The following is a 16,860-nucleotide window of genomic DNA, read 5'->3' as shown; positions in this document are numbered from 1 at the left end:
AGTCAGATTTGTCGTCCCATTCGAGCGCAGGAATGTCGGACTAAGAGATAATGTTTCGAAAATTGAGCGGCCACCTGCTTCGCTGCAGTAGTCAAGTTCGCAGATTATCCGCACAGCAGCGTCAACGCCACGAAGGAGCAGTCAATGGTCGTTCGGGGAGACTCCTGATTGCAGCCGGAGCGGGAACTGCAACAACTTTATACCTTCACTACAGATCAAGGTATCGACTCGCCGAAGATTTCGTATTGACTCTTGGAGAGCTCCGGAACACAGCCGCGGAGCGCATCTCCGTTCCCGACTCCCTCCCCCCCCGCGCGCGTCAAGGCTTCGAGTCGTCGGCGGGGAGCCCACCTAGTCAGCTTTTTCAATGTCGAGCATCGAGTCTCTCCATCTCATGCATTAACCGAGGAATCGGAAATTATCCCCAGGCAACCGCATTTGAGTGGTGGCTTCCTCCCCGAGGTGCAAGCGAAATCGCGTGCTCAGAAGGACGAGAATTCCAAAGCCAATGAGGAGGAGAAAGATGAGAGTTCAGAGAAGATCGGCAAGCCTGGATTTCGGGAAAGAAAGGTCAGTTCAAAGGACCTAAGCGGCAGAGTTCACACGATCCAAAGCAGGCTAGGCTCGACAGACCCTGATCTACTCGGGATTCAGGTGGTGAAGGATCAGTGACGCATCGCGTATTTGTTTCTTGACGACTCATGTTTCTTAATTCTGTTCCAGATCATTGAGTACGAGAATCGAATACGTCAGTACTCAACTCCCGATAAAGTATTCCGCTACTTCGCCTCGATCAAGGTTCAGTTCGAAAACGGAGAAGTGAGTTTCCAGAGTGTGAGCCCGCTGCTCCATTCGCTGAATTTCTGTGTGAGATCACTCGCTGCCGGAATTGATTGAGCAGTTCGCGGCGGCTCATCGCGGAGAGCATCGAATTTAATCTACCGATTTTCCAGGTGGAGATTTTCATGACTCCCCAGGATTTCTTGAGATCCATCACGCCGGGCATCATGCAACCGCAAGGTTATGGTCTCGATCGCTACAAAAAGATCGATGCCAAGGTGAGTCGTCCCGTCCTTTCGATGCCCCGCATTGGGATTGAGGGAGAATTTCATCATGCTCAATATAGGGCTCTAGAGTCCGGTGCTGGGTCTCATTGAGGAAGAATCTCATCATGCTTAATGTAGGGCTCTAGAGTCCGGTGCTGGGTCTCATCATGGTCACTTTTTTTCAGAACATCTCTTCCAAAACGAATCCATGCATTTCGCCAAATTATTCTGCATTCCCGGCTCCGTTCCAAGGAATGTCCGAGAACAGCGTTTTCTATCGTCTGTCCGCGTCGGGCCTGATCTCCTTCTCGGACTACATTTTCTTATTGACGATCTTGTCGGCCTCGAAGCGACATTTTGAGATCGCTTTCCGAATGATCGACCTGAATGGTGATGGGGATATCGACTACGAAGAGTTTGAGAAAGTAAGTCTCGCGATTCGAGGTCTCGCGATCCGTAGAATATCCTCCTGCTGACTGGGACTTCAATCTCCAACTTGGCGTCTATTCCAGGTTCAAGCAATCATCCGGAACCAGACCAGTATTGGGAGTCGCCATCGAGATCATCAGGGCACCGGGAATATCTACAAAGGGGTCTCGTCAGCGCTATGTACATTCTTCTTCGGCGAGGATCTCGACCAAAAACTTACAGTCGACAGATTCCTCGAGTTCCAGAGAGAACTTCAGACCGAAATACTGACGCTTGAAGTATGTCGGACATAAGCATTTTCCAGATCCCATTGCTCCTGAGTCATTGGATATAGGTTTGACAACCACTCGATCTATTACAGTTTTTACGCCATGATCCCAAAGACGGGAAAATTCCCGAATGGGAATTCGCTGAGCTCCTCACGACATACGCAGGATTGAGCGACAAGCGGAAGAATAAAATGATGAAACGTATAGAGAAAGTGAGCAATCCCTCGAAATCGATACCGTCGTCAGCTCGACCGGTGACAAGCTCCGAGTTCAAGCTCAGACCGTCTCTCGAACCTCTGCGTCGCATGTCTGAATCGTGAAACTTTCCTTTCAGCACTTCAAAGACCGATCCGAGGGCATCACGCTCTTCGACTACTTGCAGTTTTTCCATTTACTCAACAATATCACCGAAGTCGACACCGCTCTCACATTCTACCACATAGCCGGTGCTTCAATCGATCCCCCCACCCTGAAGCACGTGGCACAGACAGTTGCTCATGTTGAACTCCGGGATCACGTCGTTGATGTTCTGTTTGCACTTTTCGACGAAAACAGTAAGTACCGAACCAGACGATTCAGAGTCGTGTCGCATCCGTGGGCCGGGGCAGGAGCGGATCCTGAATCCGGAGTTTTCTTCCTAGCGTGTCTTCATCTTTTTGCAGTGGACGGACAGCTCAGCAACAAGGAATTCGTTTCCGTGATGAAGGAACGACTGCATCGAGGTCTCGAGAAACCCAAAGACACAGGTTTCGTGAAATTGCTTTCATCCTTCGCAAAATGCGCAATTCCTAAGAAGGCCACAGCGACTGTTACTGATTTAGCAACATGAATTAATTGTTGGATTCCCGAAGCTAAGATGAAGTGTGCCGAGAATGGGGTCCACCTCTGGGACGAGTCAAGACTCATCGGGCATGTTGGAGGGCTTATTCGCTTCGCGCTGTTTTCTGCAGTAGAAGTCTAAATCAATAAAAAGCTTTAGCCCTCATAATAATCGAAATGAGTGTCGCCCTCGGTGGATGAGTCGAACCCAGAACGGGCATCAGAAAAATTCGAACCCCACAGGCTCCGACGAGCGTCGTATCGGAGCGTGGAGCATGAATTTGACGAACGATCCAAATAAAGGAGGAAATTATCCCCATTATCATTTCGAGTTCTCTGAAGAGGTTCCCCCATCCAAGGACGGGACCCAACCGAAGGAAATCTCCGGAGTTATTGACAATACGAATTTCCTATATTATATTATTGGAAATATTCTGTTTGGATTCCCGTTGATAAATATGCTTGCTCTCGATTTTATTCCGTCGGATATATCCTGAGTCTGGCTTCCCAGAGGCTATGGGGGAGCTCTCTGCCGTAAATTCAGTGAAGCGAAGGTTAACAGGAAAAGCCCTCAGGGGATGTCGAGATCCGGCGAAACTATAGGTCGTTTAGTGAAATTGCAGGACGGAAGCTTCTCCATGTACGATCTCAACGAGAAATTCGAAAAACCGTTGCACTGCAGGAATTTGTCGATCCTCATTTTGAAAGACTCGACAATGACTCTCACGGCTTCAGATTCGAACAGTTCCCCTGCATTCGGGAATTTCTCTCGGTTGTACTCAAGGTCGAACATGAATCCCCAATAGCGCAACTGGGCGTAGGTTTGGAAAGCCTGCGCCTGCAATCGCAGGGTATCTTCGCCACATGCGGGGCAAACGGGAATTTCTTCTTCGTGCAGGTTGCAGAGAACGTCGAGAACTCGATGGTCACACATCTGACAGATGTACATGATTTTTTCGGATTCGAGCTGGAGTTGCTGCAGTTGTTTGGTGAGCTGGTTGCACAACTGATCGACTTGAGGAAGCAAGGGACTGTGGCACTTGCCGCAGTCAGAGAAGAGGAACTTCGTTTGGCCGTCCATATTCTGCAATAGGAACACTGACAATGTAGGAATGAAGAGCTTCCGCGAAGTCCTCGATAAAAGAGCGAGTTGAGCTCCCTCTTCCACTGACCTTGAACACGAAACCATCGACCGATATAGGATTGTCGCATTTCGTGCAATTCACGGTGAATGCTTCAACATTTTGGAAGAGATCTGAATCCAGACTCTGCGGTAACAGGAGGGAAATGCCGACAGCAAGCTCAGAATCGACCATTCCCGATGGGTCGAAGTTCGTTCGTCGGTTGTACTTGCTCGGGTCGAGGCCTGGAACGATTTTCGGTGATGAACGGAATAATCCCATCGACTTCCTCCCGACCGGGGGCGGACATGTTCCGGAAAACCCTTCACAGAATCTCCGTCGAGCTCCTTGGTGACTCATAGGAGATCCCTACTCACCCAAACATTGAGCGACGACAGCGGCGTCGGTTCCCCGGATGGGCTCGATGAGACGCGACACCACAGGGAAAACCTGTTGGGTTAGGTAGTAATTCCTGTCCACCGTGAGCTTGTTCGCAAACTCCTTGGATTCCATCTCCTCTTTACTATAAGCCCGTTGCGTGTGCGGATTCTCCGTGCCATCTTCACAGATGACGTACTGCACCGTATCGCCCGCCCGTAATTTCTTGGCACCTCTCGCGTTGAAACGTTTCGCGACGAGCACGTGTGATTGATTTTTCGCGTCCGGATAGTCCTCGACGTTCTTCGTCAGCTGTTTCGTGATGACATAATCTTCGAATGGCAGGGCGTTATCGTTCACCTTCTTGCCAACCTCCCGCAGATGATCATGGACGGCGTCGACAGCGTCGTCAGCGCTGAGTTCGCCTTTGAGCAGGGTGTCTACAACGAATCGCCCCGTTTTGCGGGCCAGCTCCGACCAATCTCGTCTCACTATATCGAGACCTTTGACTTCGATCTTCCCACCTGCCAACGAACCATCGGGCAGGAAGGTCAGAGTGTGCGCAGCGTATTTTTTCTTCTTAAGTAACAGCATGGATTTGAAGACCCCGTCGACTTCGATCTCTAGACGTTTGTATTGATCGTTGATGGCCTTGCTCAGTTTCTTGCCGATCTCTTTGACTTGGGCTATGTCTCTGGTGCAAGTGTTGATCATGATCGAGTCCGTGTCACCGTATATTATGGAATAGCCCATCGACTCGGCCATGGATTTCGCGCTCATGAGGATATCACGACCTCTTTGGGTGATGAGAGCGGCGATCGGCTTCGCATAGAATCGCGAACCCTGAAAATATTCGGGTAGCTCTCATTTAGATTTCTACCATGAACTCGCCGATGGGACTTCTCAAAAATGGACGAGAGTTCAATTTCAGATCGTCGTGGTCATACCTGGAAACCAAGACAGCCGTACATGGAATTGGCCGTCAGTTTCAGCGCTTTCTGTCTGATATCGTACTGTAGCTTCTTCTCTCGAGAAAGATTCGGCGTCTTCAAGAGATCTTTCACCGTGCGACGATTCTCCACGAGCTTTCGTATTTCGAAAGGGAGGACCCCAGTGTCTACAGTCGCCGGCGGAATCTGGGCTTCCCAATCGGCCTCCGCCGCGGCTGCATTATCTTCCGGCGGGGTGAGCGCGCACGTAGTGAAACACAGGTTGTACTCCTGAATGATCGATGGATACAGAGAGTTGAAATCCATCAATAGCACCATCGAGTCGTAGAAGCCCACTATGGGATCAAGAACGAGACCCCCGGAGTATGCGGGACCCTTCTTCTTGTCCCCAGTTTTTCCCTCGTCTGCTTCGTTCTGTTGCTTCTTTTTTTGCGCACGTCGGCTCTCTTTATCCGGAACGATGAAGTTCTTGCTGGTGAATGCATGCAGTAGCAAGTACTCGTTTCTCAAAGCGCGACCTTTCTGCAGGGTTTGAGTCTGGAAACCGAATTAATTGTGGAATTTGAGCCCCAATCGAGTGTATTTCAATGACCACTGTGGACTCGACGTCTTCGTCTCGCAAACAATGCTAACCAGAGTGTTGCCACAGATCGTCGTGATCTGCGAAGCCAGCGGGAGGATGTTGAGCTCCGCGAGCAGCTTGATTACGAATTGACTCTCGTGCATGATGTGTTTACAGAGCACCTTCAAGGATGGGGTTCTCGAGAGCATCTCCTTGAACGCGTCCGCCGAAATTTCATCGTGATTCGCATTCAGGACGTCGCTGACCAGGTCGCTGAGCTCGTAGCTTTTCGCTTGAATCAGCTCCTTCGCGGACAATTTTGTGTCACAGATTACTCTGCCGGGCAAAAGTTGAGTCCGATCGAGCTTTGATACGTTCACGCTTTGAATGTTCGAGCGGCACAATCGAGACAACGCCGAAGGTTTCACGATTTTGTGGCGTTCCATCGCTGTCAAAATCGCCGGGAGGGTGAAACTGCTCGCATCGTGACCCTGGAATGTTGACGATCCGTAGTCAAAACTCCATGATTTTTCCGAGTCCTTTTTTTGGAACATGCTCATATCGCACAACATACCACGATTATATCCGGGTCGCATTTCGTCATTTGGGAATTGAGTTGAGAAATGAGCATCCTCTCGTTCTCGCACGGCTTGATTTTTATCCTCTCGGAGGCCAATTCTTTCTTGAAATCATAGGGGAGACTTCTGTCGCTAGACGTCGTGACGAAGCAGAAGTGTTGAGTGAACAACTTCGCCGGGGGTGGTTTCGTCAACGGATAATCGTCATGGACGAGGCCGGCAACCATCACCACCTACGAATCATCAGATAGGAACATTTTCGTGATTTTCTCGCCGAATGTGGATTCAGAGGGTGATCGCAGATGAGGATTCCGCGAACTCGGCTTTTGATAGCTTTCCAGCGTTTCGCGCCTCGGAGGTTTACCTCATCTCTGGAGTTTTTCTCGTTCCTGACCGCCCTCGCTTGCAGAGTGAGAATGCTCAGGGCGGGGGGACCTGCCTGAACTGAGCTCACGCTGATATTCTTCAAATCTTGGCAATCGATTTCGAACTTGCACGTGGTGTTGTGCAAGTGAGCGGACTCTGCGCAGATCAGGTTGGTTTCATCTCATTGTCAAATGTTTGCTGAGAGCCATCACATCGGGTTTCGAGACGATGATTATAATCCACAGCTAAAATAATATTATTCTCGAATACTCACCTGGTTGTTTCACATCTAGCCACGAGGGTCCCTTGAGCTTCCGGTCGAGGATCAGAGCTTCGAGACTCGAGGTACTCGTCCCGAAAACTTTGGAAAACGTTTGTCCGCTCAAATCACCCGGAAGAGTCTTCATGGCTTTCGCTGGATTGTACTGGACCTCGAGGTAGTTCGCTTTGCGCGGCACACCCTGAGTGGCGAAAACGAACATCTTCTCGCTTTCTTTGCATCGGAATTCCTTGATTCCGTGCTGCTTCAGAACCTCCTTGACTTCATCATAGACCGACTTGAAGGGTATCGGACACATCATTCCATTCTCGTTTTCGCGCTCCCTCGGTAGGAAGAACAATTTCCTCGGTATATTCTTCACGACGATCGCAGCGCTGACAGAACTGTTTGACACTGTCGTCTTCCCGAATACATATACCGTACCTGGATGTGCGTATGGTTCTTCGTACGCATCTAGCCAGAACAATCGGAATACCTGAAAAGGAGAAGCCTGGCCCTCCCGTATCTGACCACAGAGGGCAAGCACCGGCTTCTGTTTGTGACTTTTCGAAACTTCAGACTCACCGTTTCTCCGTCCGGGTTCTCAGAGACGGGCAAATCAGCAGGCAGCTTGGCTGCAGTCTGGGGTTTCACTTCCGGCTCATCGTCGAAGTCGTCCTCGTTGAAGGAATTCATATTCACTCTACAAATGAAGAAAAGTTGAGTCGAGGGCAGCTCCCGCTACTCCTTTCCCTTGGAATTAGGTCTCGACACCAGACGCTCACTCTTTGAAGCCGCCTGCGGAGGATGGTCCCTCTAATTGTGAGACTTCCTCGGCTTTGATCGTGGGGACCACCGGTTTGGGATCGTCTTCCTCTCGGACGGTGTTTTCATCCGGAACTTTGACGTCTCCGACGAGTTCGTTGGCAGGGGTCTTCTGCGGATCGTACCGTATGTTCACAAAAGCGCTTTGCGAGCTCTGTATACAAAAATATTTCATGATTCTCGATCGTATTCACCTCGTCACGCGTGTCATCTGCGACTGAAACGTCGGGCATGCTACTCATCGAGTCTTCTTCATCTGGGAAGTTTGTGGACTGGACGTTAGCTTCCTCTGCTGCTGGAGTCTTCCCATTAGCGGAGACGCCAGGTATCGGAGCGTCTCCTTGAGGTTTAGGCCTTGGAGGTGGTTTGATGTTTTGAGGTTTTTTCACGGACGCGAATGGATTCACAGACACCTAGTACGAGGGATCTTCACGTTAGTTAGCGCCCACCATGCCAGAACTCCTTATAAGTACATCGTCAATGAGAGGATTCACTGACATACCTCGCTTTTCTGTTTCTTCTTCGGATTTGCGCGCGGGATGTTCTCCTCCTCATCGTCGTCGTCCGCGTTCAGGCCCTTGGCCTTCATCAGCTGCTCGAGGAGCTTGTCGTCCTCCAAGGAGGCGTTCTCCGCCTTCCGCTTGTGGGGCGCAGCGAGGAACATCGATCTGGGATCAGAAATGTTGTTTTGAATTCCCTACCACGACAGAGAAAACCGGGAGCTTCTAGAAATTCAGTGAAATTCGGTCTTTCCATACCTGATGTTCCCGGATTTCGCGGCATCTTGCCGTTTCTTTCTGATACCCTTAGGAGCTTTATAGGATACCTTGGGTTTATTTTTCCGCTCTTCTTCTTCGGCCTCTTCGTACTCTTCGTCGAAGATTTCGTAGCCGTTGTCCTTGTAATCACCGTTCTCATCAACGACGAAATTGGATCTCCTATCGCTAACTCTCTGGTTGTACTCTTCCTCAGTGACTTCTTCGAAGAGGTTGTCATCATTTTCTATGAGGTCATACTTTGCCCTCTGACCGGACTTCACTGCTTTGAATTTCTCCAAAGCTGCCTGACGTCCTGAACGATCGGAGCGGGACCGACGGGATCGATTCGCAGCCAAGGAATCTGAAATTTTCCATTGCCAGAGTTCGTCGAGTGCTGTTCCGTTCGAATCATCGGTGCGGTAGGGCTTCCGTCGTTTGATTATCGCGTCTCCTCTCCGCGCAAATATACATGAAGCTTTGGAATCATCGAGACCTTGGCTATCCCGGGCAATAAGTCGATTCTCCCAATCGTTTTCGACTCTGATATGTACTCTACGAATTAGGAAGCAGTACTTGGAGTAAAGTCCTACTATTCGGGGTCTTGTCTCCCTTACCGTCGGCCATTTGCGTTTGGGAGTCTGTCAGTGTGGATCAGGAAGAGGAACTCGAGCACTTGTAAGTATGCCTGGAGGCGCAGTCGCCTGTCGAAAACTATTCTCGCTTTTTGATGTCAAGCAGCACTGTAGTAGTGCGCTGAGCGCCGAAGTTGTGGCGCCAAAGTATTCTGCCACGAGCGGACCCCACCAGGTGGCGCTGCTCGTCTTCGCTCAGATTATCCCTGCGAGGAGCAATGGGGTTTATTTGCTCTTCAAATACGAAAACGATACATTTCCTGCAAGTTTAACTCTCCCCGGGTTTGAGATTCCTGCGGGTCCCTGTGGATGTCCGACTCGGGCTGATGTCTCGAAGGAGGCCCAAGCCTGTCTTGGCGCCAACTTTTCAAAAGAACTGTTTCGTATCACACTTTGTGTTGGTCGAATCCCGTGTTTTCATCAGGAGCAGACACCTGGACTCGGAAAGACAAGATGGGTATCATCGAGCCAAGTCAGGGAGATGCAAAAGTAAGTGAAATAGCGCTCAAGCAGAGCGATTCTTGTGAGGGAGGGTGCGGGAAGGCTCGAAGAGACATCGATGAAGAAATCGGAAGCCGCGGCGAATCGCCTCAGATCACACGTCCCCTTTGGACACAGTGTCAAACCCGGTCTCAGAGCCCCTAGAACTGCCTTGTCATCGCCCAATTTTCCGCATCTATTGCCCGGTTGCGTAAGACGGGTTGGACATCTCGATGCTCTGGAAGCCGACATACGCTCTCCGAGCACCAAGGTGGGGCTGGCAGGCCGCATGACAAAGCGGAGTGGTTTCCGCTGTGCCTCCCCGGGCAACCTCAGTGTCTGGCTCTCGGATAGGTGTCACTCATGTACCGTTGGAAGTGGGATCGGAACATCGGTGAATTAGTGTGGAACTTTTTTCGGGGATCCTAGTTGCTCCTGTGGGACATAAGTGCGGGAGAAGGAGTGCTCTCCCTGACAATGATGTGTACCTCAATCGATGAGCGATGAGCTTATCGACGACCCAATGTACCTTTCAGATGGAGGTTGAGGTCCCTTCGGGCAAGGAGCGCGAGGGTCTCAAACAGTATTTCATCACGAAGATCGAAGAACTTCAGCTCGTTGTCGCGGAGAAAACTCAGAACCTGAGACGACTGCAGGCACAGCGGAATGAACTCAATGCGAAGGTTCGAATGCTGCGCGAGGAATTGCAGCTTCTTCAGGAGCAAGGGTCCTATGTTGGCGAAGTGGTGAAGCCAATGGACAAGAAGAAGGTGCTCGTTAAGGTCCACCCGGAGGGCAAGTTCGTAGTCGATATCGACAAAAACATCGACATGAGCCAAGTCACTCCGAACTGCCGCGTGGCCCTTCGCAACGACTCCTATACTCTTCATAAGATTCTCCCGAATAAGGTCGATCCTCTCGTCTCTCTGATGATGGTTGAGAAAGTTCCTGACTCCACCTATGAAATGGTCGGCGGTCTCGATAAGCAGATAAAAGAGATCAAGGAAGTAATCGAGCTCCCAGTCAAACACCCCGAGCTATTCGAAGCGCTCGGTATCGCTCAGCCCAAGGGAGTTCTGCTCTACGGTCCTCCGGGAACCGGGAAGACTCTGCTCGCGAGAGCCGTAGCTCATCATACGGACTGCACATTCATCCGTGTTTCGGGTTCGGAACTCGTGCAGAAGTTCATCGGAGAAGGTTCGCGCATGGTTCGAGAGCTTTTCGTCATGGCTAGGGAACACGCTCCTTCAATCATCTTCATGGACGAAATCGATTCGATCGGAAGTTCCCGAATCGAAAGTGGATCTGGTGGCGATTCTGAAGTGCAGCGAACGATGTTGGAGCTTCTGAATCAACTCGATGGCTTCGAGGCAACGAGAAACATAAAAGTCATCATGGCCACGAACCGGATCGACATCCTGGACTCAGCTCTGCTACGTCCGGGTCGAATTGACCGGAAGATCGAGTTTCCTCCTCCGAACGAAGAAGCTCGTTTAGATATTCTACGAATTCACTCGCGGAAGATGAATTTGACGAGGGGGATCGATCTGCGGAAGATCGCTGAAGCTATGCCTGGAGCCTCCGGAGCAGAGGTAGGTCTATCTGGAGTTTCCAGACGAGCTCCTGTTGCGTGACCGAGTCTCCGAGTCGGATCTGAGACGATTGGAAGTTGATAAACGAGACGGTGTCACCAGATCTAATGAGAGCGTCTTTTCAGGTGAAAGGAGTCTGTACCGAAGCTGGAATGTATGCTCTGCGTGAACGTCGGGTTCATGTGACACAAGAAGATTTTGAAATGGCGGTCGCTAAAGTGGTGCAGAAAGATGCCGAGAAAAATATGTCTATCAAGAAACTTTGGAAATAGTGTCTCAGTTCAGATGAAACGCAACAATCATGCGTCGCTCGAGAGAATGAGTTGGTCCGGCTCTGCCGTACGGCGAGCCATCCGGCCGACCAGTCAAAGGGGTCGATCAATCATCAAAGATCTCACCTCTCCGGCGGTGCTTATCGAGGATCGGTCGCTTTGGTAATCTAAACTCAGCGAACACAAGCGACACTCGCGGTGTCTCCTCATTTATTTCTATGTTCACTGCAGACATGAAAGACGGAATAAAAACTTGAATTCCCCACCCAAATCATCAACCGTCATCCATCAGGAGAACTTTACAATTATATGGATAGTCGGGGGGGGGGGAAGGGTTGCGCAAGCGAAGTAGAAAGCAGTCGAGAGCTTCATTCGACGCAGACTCCATAGTTCCATGCTGTTCGACATGTACGAGCTATCGATGATTTCAAAAGTCGATAACATTGTTGACCGGGCTCCCTGGCACCGAAACTCGTGACGTCCTGGACCGCTCCAGCGCGGCGCGTCCAGCGCTGGATTTCGGCGCACCATGAGGAATTTCTGTGAACATTTCTAGAGACGGCCGTGATTCATTGCACAAAGTACGGGAATTCGTTAGCGTAATTATTCTGTCCAGATCGTAGAAGCTTCTAGTATTCTGTAATCACGATCGTCTGGCGCTGAGCGCATCCGCAAGTTTCGCAACGGTTCCCAAGAAGATGAAGCCATCGTCGCTCTCCCCGGCAGCTGGCGGAACTTGTTCGAAGAACGCTTTACAAACTTTGCTGCGCTTCTTGTATGGCTCGCAAGTCGAAGTGATGAGCTCCCCGACAGCTCCCGAAGTAAGCTGCTCGTTGAAAGATGCAGCATCGCTCCCACAAACTCTGCGGGTTTCATCCACGACGCACGAAACGTACTCATTGAATGCGCAACATCCATGGGGCGTTTTTTCTTTCAACGTTTTGCCCACGGACGCATCGGCAAATGTATCCGTGTATCTTCCGAAAGTTTTCATGCACGCTAGCGTGTGCTTCGACAGTGAGTTCAAACACGTCGCCATCCTCAGATAGGCCCCATGTTCTGGAGTTGACGGATCGCATCGGATCTCGCGCTCGTCCCGGACGGCGTCCATCATGAAACGGACGATTCCTTTCACCACTCCTGTGGTGCACCTGTCGGCTCGCTGACGCACGCATACCTCGGCAGCTTCCTGTCGCTGACAATGCTCGGATAATTCTTCCGCGGTCACCGGTACCCGGAATACGCCATCGACGACAGCGTAGACCATGAAATGTTTCCCACACTGATTGAGAAAGGAATAACTGCAATTCCCTGTAGGCTCGACGAACTTGGCGGCATCGCTGATCGTGAGGCAGGCAGCGAGAAACAGAAATCTGGAACATTCGAATACACAATTCATTTTGAGTTCATCCCAATGTTCGAATCTGGAAATGATCGCTCCGTTCGCCGCGAAAAGAGTCGAGCTCGTTTCTGATTGCGATCGCTCAAAGCGCGGCGTGAGCGAACTTTTCTGGTCTCATCAGGCGAGAAATCTCAAATCGGAGGAGCACGACACTTCCAACTTCGAAAATTCTCGCATGGTCGCAAGCCCGAAGAGCATGATGCCTCGAGCGAGAGGAGCAAAAAATTGCTGCGGAAAAATCTTGGCACATGGAGTGCTTTCATCTCGAATTCTGAATCGTCGTGAGTCGCTCAGCAATCGATTTCACCCTGGGAGTTTTGTTTGTGACGACTTCTCGAAACGGCCTCGACGTTTACGGTCGTTCCGGAGTCCGATTCCCAGCCTTCGGGTACAACGAATCGGGATCTCGAGATCGCAGCGTCGGAATTGCTTATAGGCCCCGAATCCGACGATTCTCGCGGGGAGAACATTGAGCGAGGATAAGTTTAGGGTGTCAGCACTTCTAATTCGCGGACGGATCTTTTCCATGACTCGCGTCGTTTTTGAAACACTTGCCGGTTCTCTCTAAAACTCTGGAATTCCAGTCTTCAGAGCTTCACTGTCAGAACGGGGCAATTATTCACCACGCTGGAAAACTCTGCGACACAGGCCCTCAGGAATATCCGGCGAAGTGGGAGCAACTCACGACGGCGAGACACACGGAAAGGGCCGATAACTGACGGGTCACAATCAGACTCAAGATATCGGTACTCACAGTAACTTCATTGTGCGACAAAACGGGCGGAGCAACTGAATAAGGTTCCTGTGTTGGCAGCTTTTTCAACATAAAATGGAACCTGCGACCTTGAAATGAAGAGAAGCCATTCCTCCTCGAATTTGCCGGGGAGTCTTCTCCCAGTCGAAACCAGAAAAGTGGAAATCGAGACATAAGTAGCCCAGCTGGCACCAAAACGTGTTCTTTCTATCAAGAGAAGAGGGGATTATTCACATCCGAGGAGCCGAATGATTTTTCAAGAAATGAAGAGAAGCTTCCGAATTGATTTGGGAGATTTATTCCGCTCTTCCTTCCGCATCATGGACGGGGATCCCGTAATAAATTGATCGCACCCATCATATCAATGCTATACAGATCCTCACCCCAATCGAACTAGATACTCTTACGCCGTCTAGTGCGCAAATTTACCTCAGCCCAACGACGCACTGTATTCGCAGATCTGATCACTGATCACTCAGGATGAGGAGCCTCAAGTTGTACATATATATGTTGAGGTTGTATATAGGTGTACATATATATGCTGCCTGGGACAGAACGCGAGCAAGATGGACGAGGGTCGAGCTCAGTTCCTGGACGTGAGGGAATCTGTGAGCTTTGCGATCGCGCCCATGAACGTCTTGATTTCCTTGTACAGTCCGTTGTACTTTCCTTCGGCTTCGAGCTGCTTGGTCAGCTTCAGGTTTTCTCGACAAGTTTCACTGTCGACTTTGTATGCGCTGCAAGCCGTCTCGATGAGATCTCCGCTCGCTCCGTCGACCATGTTTTTGATGAACGCCTCTGCTTCAGCGCCACAGCTCTCCTTGGTGGTCCCAAGCATGCAATCGGAATAAAGTCCGAAATTGCAGCACGCGTGAGGGATTTTCTGCTTCAGAGTCAGACCACTCGAGATCCCGACGGACACATCCGTGGATTTGATGAATTCAATGGAGCAGTTCGCGATTTTCCCCGAGATCGAATCCAAGCACGGGGCCATCTCCATGTATTTCTGGTGTTCTTCTGAGGTGAAATCGCAGCGAGATTCCATTTCATCCCTGATGGTATCGAGGAATAGCCTCGATATACCTTTCACTATGCCTGTCGTGCACTGCTCGGATCGCTCACGGACGCAGTTTTCGGATTTCGCCTGAGATTCACACTGTTGGCGGAGCTCCTCGATACTCACTGGCGCTCTGACAATTCCGCCGATATCCCGGAAGAGGAGCAGATCGTTCGCACAGATATCGAGATACTTATAGCTGCAGTCAATCGTGGGTGCGGAGTACACTGCCCCGATATACGGGAGCATCCTGTAATGGACGACCTACTGGATCATTACAATGCACGTGAAAATTTTCTCGTCTCCGGGATGCACCATCGACCGTGTTCCCCGGGGAACTCTCACTGTACAGGAAAAGCACCAGAGACATCTAATCTCCACGGATTGATTCTAAAAACATAGTCTCCAGAGTGCTGGTGACTCTTCAAAAACAAGGAACTGTTTTTTTTCGCCGAAGATAAAGCTCCCGACGAGTAATCGGTGCAGATGTCGAAAGCTGGAGAAGTACCCCATCACGCCAGAGGAGACCGCGGATTCACGACGCCCTGGGGGCGACGGGATGGTGCACAAGAACTCACCAGAAGGTGAACATCTCTCCAAAGGTATTAGGATGTGCAGTCAATCGGAGCGCTGCTCCCATTAAATATTCCACCCTGCGAGGGAGACGACCTTGATTGCAATGCTTGTTCGTGGATCCCTCACCTCCATAGAGAATGCAGGTGGATTTGTCGAACGCACCACCCTCGCGACAAGTCACAGTGCGTAACTCACAACAGACTTAATGATCATTCGCAAGCAACTAGACCAGAAGTCTGATGAACATCGAGTTGTTGCCTCAGGAAGCCGAACTCGCTTAAGCATGCGATGGATCACGTTGACTTCACCGGTATTTCGTTACACTCGAGCGACGCATGGTCTACGATCAAGTCTCGACTTCCTCCCATAGAGAGAAACAAGCGAGATGAAGGCTTTTGAGTTTTGCGGAGTTGAGAGCCGGGCGAGAAATGGGAGTTCGCCTAGATCTCGGTGGGATTGCATAGCAATGACATCGAACTCGTTGGGCCATCACTAGATCGCACTCAGCAATCCCGATTCGCTCTACCCCTCCGTTCCGTTTCGTTTCCAGCGATATAATATACATACATGTAACAATTTGCGTTACTCGATTCCGCTTCCTTTAAAGATGAAGAGTCTGGAGTTCGAGTCAATTGATGAACCCAGGGAATCAGAGAATCAACCGACTCCCGGCTGCAGATTGTTCTTCAGGGAAAAGAACCGAATGCTCGCCAATGCGCTCATTTCCAGAACATCATCTGCTGCGAACTATCCTCTGAATGTTCCCCAGCCCACGAGGGACATTTGCGGGCTCGACGAGAGGGAGGGGGCTTCCGGGACCTTTTTCCCCGGGCCCACAGTCTCCGGAGGGGCCCCTAGCTTACGCTTCAGTCTAATGATTTGGACTGCGTCTTTTTCCTCCTCTTTGAAAGATGCATGGAAAGAAAACTGCTGCTCGGACCCATTCGTTCCCTCACTTTTCTAAAGACAGATCACAGACCATGATCGAGAGGGGCCCATGTCCGAATTTCCCCCGGGCCCAAAATTTCTCTCCGCGGCCCTGGACATTTGGATACATTGATCGGTCCATCGTCATAGAACGTCTCATAGAGTCGCTGGCGATCATTTCAATCATTTCAATCAGCGATTGTCGATGATTTCAAAGTCGAGTGCATCACGACCTGTGTATCATGACGCTCTGGAAATCTCTAGAGCACGAGAGTACAAGGTCTGAAAATCGATTCTCTGCGATGTCGCTGCTGGAAGATCGTGGTTCTCTACACACTATCATTATGTAATCTATCCTTGCTCATCAAAGTACAGCATGAGATTTGTCAAAAGAGACAGGTGGTGAATCTAATGATGCACGATACTTCATATCAGGAGACCGGACGAGCGTGCAGTTTCCGCTCCACAGACCGTATGCCCCAAATTAAGCGGATCTACGCTCAGTCGAATTCGTACTGCCGCATTATTCACTCCCCTCTGGATTCTCTAAGACAGGAAGCCACAGATAATTCTCCATCTTTCCCCCGGACGAAAACTTCCAAGCGGTCCCCTGCGACCGCTATCGATCTGCAATCCGTCCGATCTATGCATTGAGCTCACGAACCGAACCATCCCTATGATTGTGAATCATTTCCAAGCTCCGGTCCGGTTCTTCTGCCTTCTGTGGTTTCTTCAAATCTGAGCAGTCGACAGAGCAGCGAAAACCAGAAAATGAGATCTCGTTCAATCAGGTTCCCCGCCGGGAGTG

The 16,860-nt window shown here is 50.4% G+C and overlaps 5 protein-coding genes across 5 annotated transcripts; 2 read left to right on the top strand and 3 right to left on the bottom strand.

The window, feature by feature from the left end:
* Positions 1–5: 5 nt before the first annotated feature.
* On the top strand, positions 6–2,768 carry LOC100897434 (calcium uptake protein 1 homolog, mitochondrial). Its single transcript, XM_018638209.1, has 9 exons — positions 6–220; positions 429–570; positions 724–819; positions 954–1,058; positions 1,232–1,471; positions 1,559–1,753; positions 1,837–1,956; positions 2,079–2,298; positions 2,407–2,768. The coding sequence occupies exons 1-9, from the start codon at positions 51–53 to the stop codon at positions 2,571–2,573; spliced, it is 1,455 nt and encodes a 484-aa protein (XP_018493725.1). The 5' UTR covers positions 6–50; the 3' UTR covers positions 2,574–2,768.
* Positions 2,769–3,022: 254 nt separating this feature from the next.
* Positions 3,023–8,984, bottom strand: PolA1 (DNA polymerase alpha catalytic subunit). The gene is made up of 14 exons (XM_029110545.1): positions 8,975–8,984; positions 8,361–8,721; positions 8,105–8,270; positions 7,797–8,015; positions 7,563–7,714; positions 7,363–7,480; positions 6,793–7,273; positions 6,517–6,674; positions 6,149–6,385; positions 5,646–6,065; positions 5,010–5,549; positions 4,062–4,905; positions 3,736–3,929; positions 3,023–3,647 (listed from the first exon to the last, which is right to left on the bottom strand). Exons 1-14 carry the CDS (start codon positions 8,982–8,984, stop codon positions 3,135–3,137), a joined length of 4,413 nt encoding a protein of 1,470 aa, XP_028966378.1. The 3' UTR covers positions 3,023–3,134.
* Positions 8,985–9,422: 438 nt separating this feature from the next.
* Rpt6 (26S proteasome regulatory subunit Rpt6) lies at positions 9,423–11,598 on the top strand. Its single transcript, XM_003740071.2, has 3 exons — positions 9,423–9,481; positions 10,009–11,064; positions 11,190–11,598. Exons 1-3 carry the CDS (start codon positions 9,446–9,448, stop codon positions 11,334–11,336), a joined length of 1,239 nt encoding a protein of 412 aa, XP_003740119.1. The 5' UTR covers positions 9,423–9,445; the 3' UTR covers positions 11,337–11,598.
* A 381-nt stretch (positions 11,599–11,979) lies between these two features.
* LOC108863706 (uncharacterized) lies at positions 11,980–12,735 on the bottom strand. The gene has a single exon (XM_018638204.1). The coding sequence runs from the start codon at positions 12,733–12,735 to the stop codon at positions 11,980–11,982; it is 756 nt and encodes a 251-aa protein (XP_018493720.1).
* Positions 12,736–14,075: 1,340 nt separating this feature from the next.
* On the bottom strand, positions 14,076–15,159 carry LOC100897145 (uncharacterized). The gene is made up of 2 exons (XM_003740101.1): positions 15,128–15,159; positions 14,076–14,799 (listed from the first exon to the last, which is right to left on the bottom strand). Exons 1-2 carry the CDS (start codon positions 15,139–15,141, stop codon positions 14,076–14,078), a joined length of 738 nt encoding a protein of 245 aa, XP_003740149.1. The 5' UTR covers positions 15,142–15,159.
* Positions 15,160–16,860: the final 1,701 nt, after the last annotated feature.

The sequence above is a fragment of the Galendromus occidentalis genome, unplaced genomic scaffold (genome assembly GCF_000255335.2).
Source record: "Galendromus occidentalis unplaced genomic scaffold, Mocc_1.1 scf7180000076729, whole genome shotgun sequence".
Classification (NCBI taxonomy): domain Eukaryota; kingdom Metazoa; phylum Arthropoda; class Arachnida; order Mesostigmata; family Phytoseiidae; genus Galendromus; species Galendromus occidentalis.
Note: the sequence above shows the minus strand (reverse complement) of the source record. Positions and strands in the feature narration are given on the sequence as shown.

Bases quoted from the DNA above. Each gene is read 5' to 3' on its own strand.
- LOC100897434 (XM_018638209.1), top strand. From the start codon at position 51: ATGTTTCGAAAATTGAGCGGCCACCTGCTTCGCTGCAGTAGTCAAGTT. The intron at 221-428 runs GTATCGACTCGC...AATTATCCCCAG, and splicing joins TACCTTCACTACAGATCAAG to GCAACCGCATTTGAGTGGTG. The intron at 1,957-2,078 runs GTGAGCAATCCC...CTTTCCTTTCAG, and splicing joins TGATGAAACGTATAGAGAAA to CACTTCAAAGACCGATCCGA.
- PolA1 (XM_029110545.1), bottom strand. The intron at 6,675-6,792 runs GTGAGTATTCGA...TGATCTGCGCAG, and splicing joins GCTAGATGTGAAACAACCAG to AGTCCGCTCACTTGCACAAC. The intron at 3,930-4,061 runs GTGAGTAGGGAT...AAATCGTTCCAG, and splicing joins TGTCGTCGCTCAATGTTTGG to GCCTCGACCCGAGCAAGTAC.
- Rpt6 (XM_003740071.2), top strand. From the start codon at position 9,446: ATGGGTATCATCGAGCCAAGTCAGGGAGATGCAAAA. The intron at 9,482-10,008 runs GTAAGTGAAATA...TGTACCTTTCAG, and splicing joins CAAGTCAGGGAGATGCAAAA to ATGGAGGTTGAGGTCCCTTC. The intron at 11,065-11,189 runs GTAGGTCTATCT...GCGTCTTTTCAG, and splicing joins CTGGAGCCTCCGGAGCAGAG to GTGAAAGGAGTCTGTACCGA.
- LOC108863706 (XM_018638204.1), bottom strand. From the start codon at position 12,735: ATGAATTGTGTATTCGAATGTTCCAGATTTCTGTTTCTCGCTGCCTGC.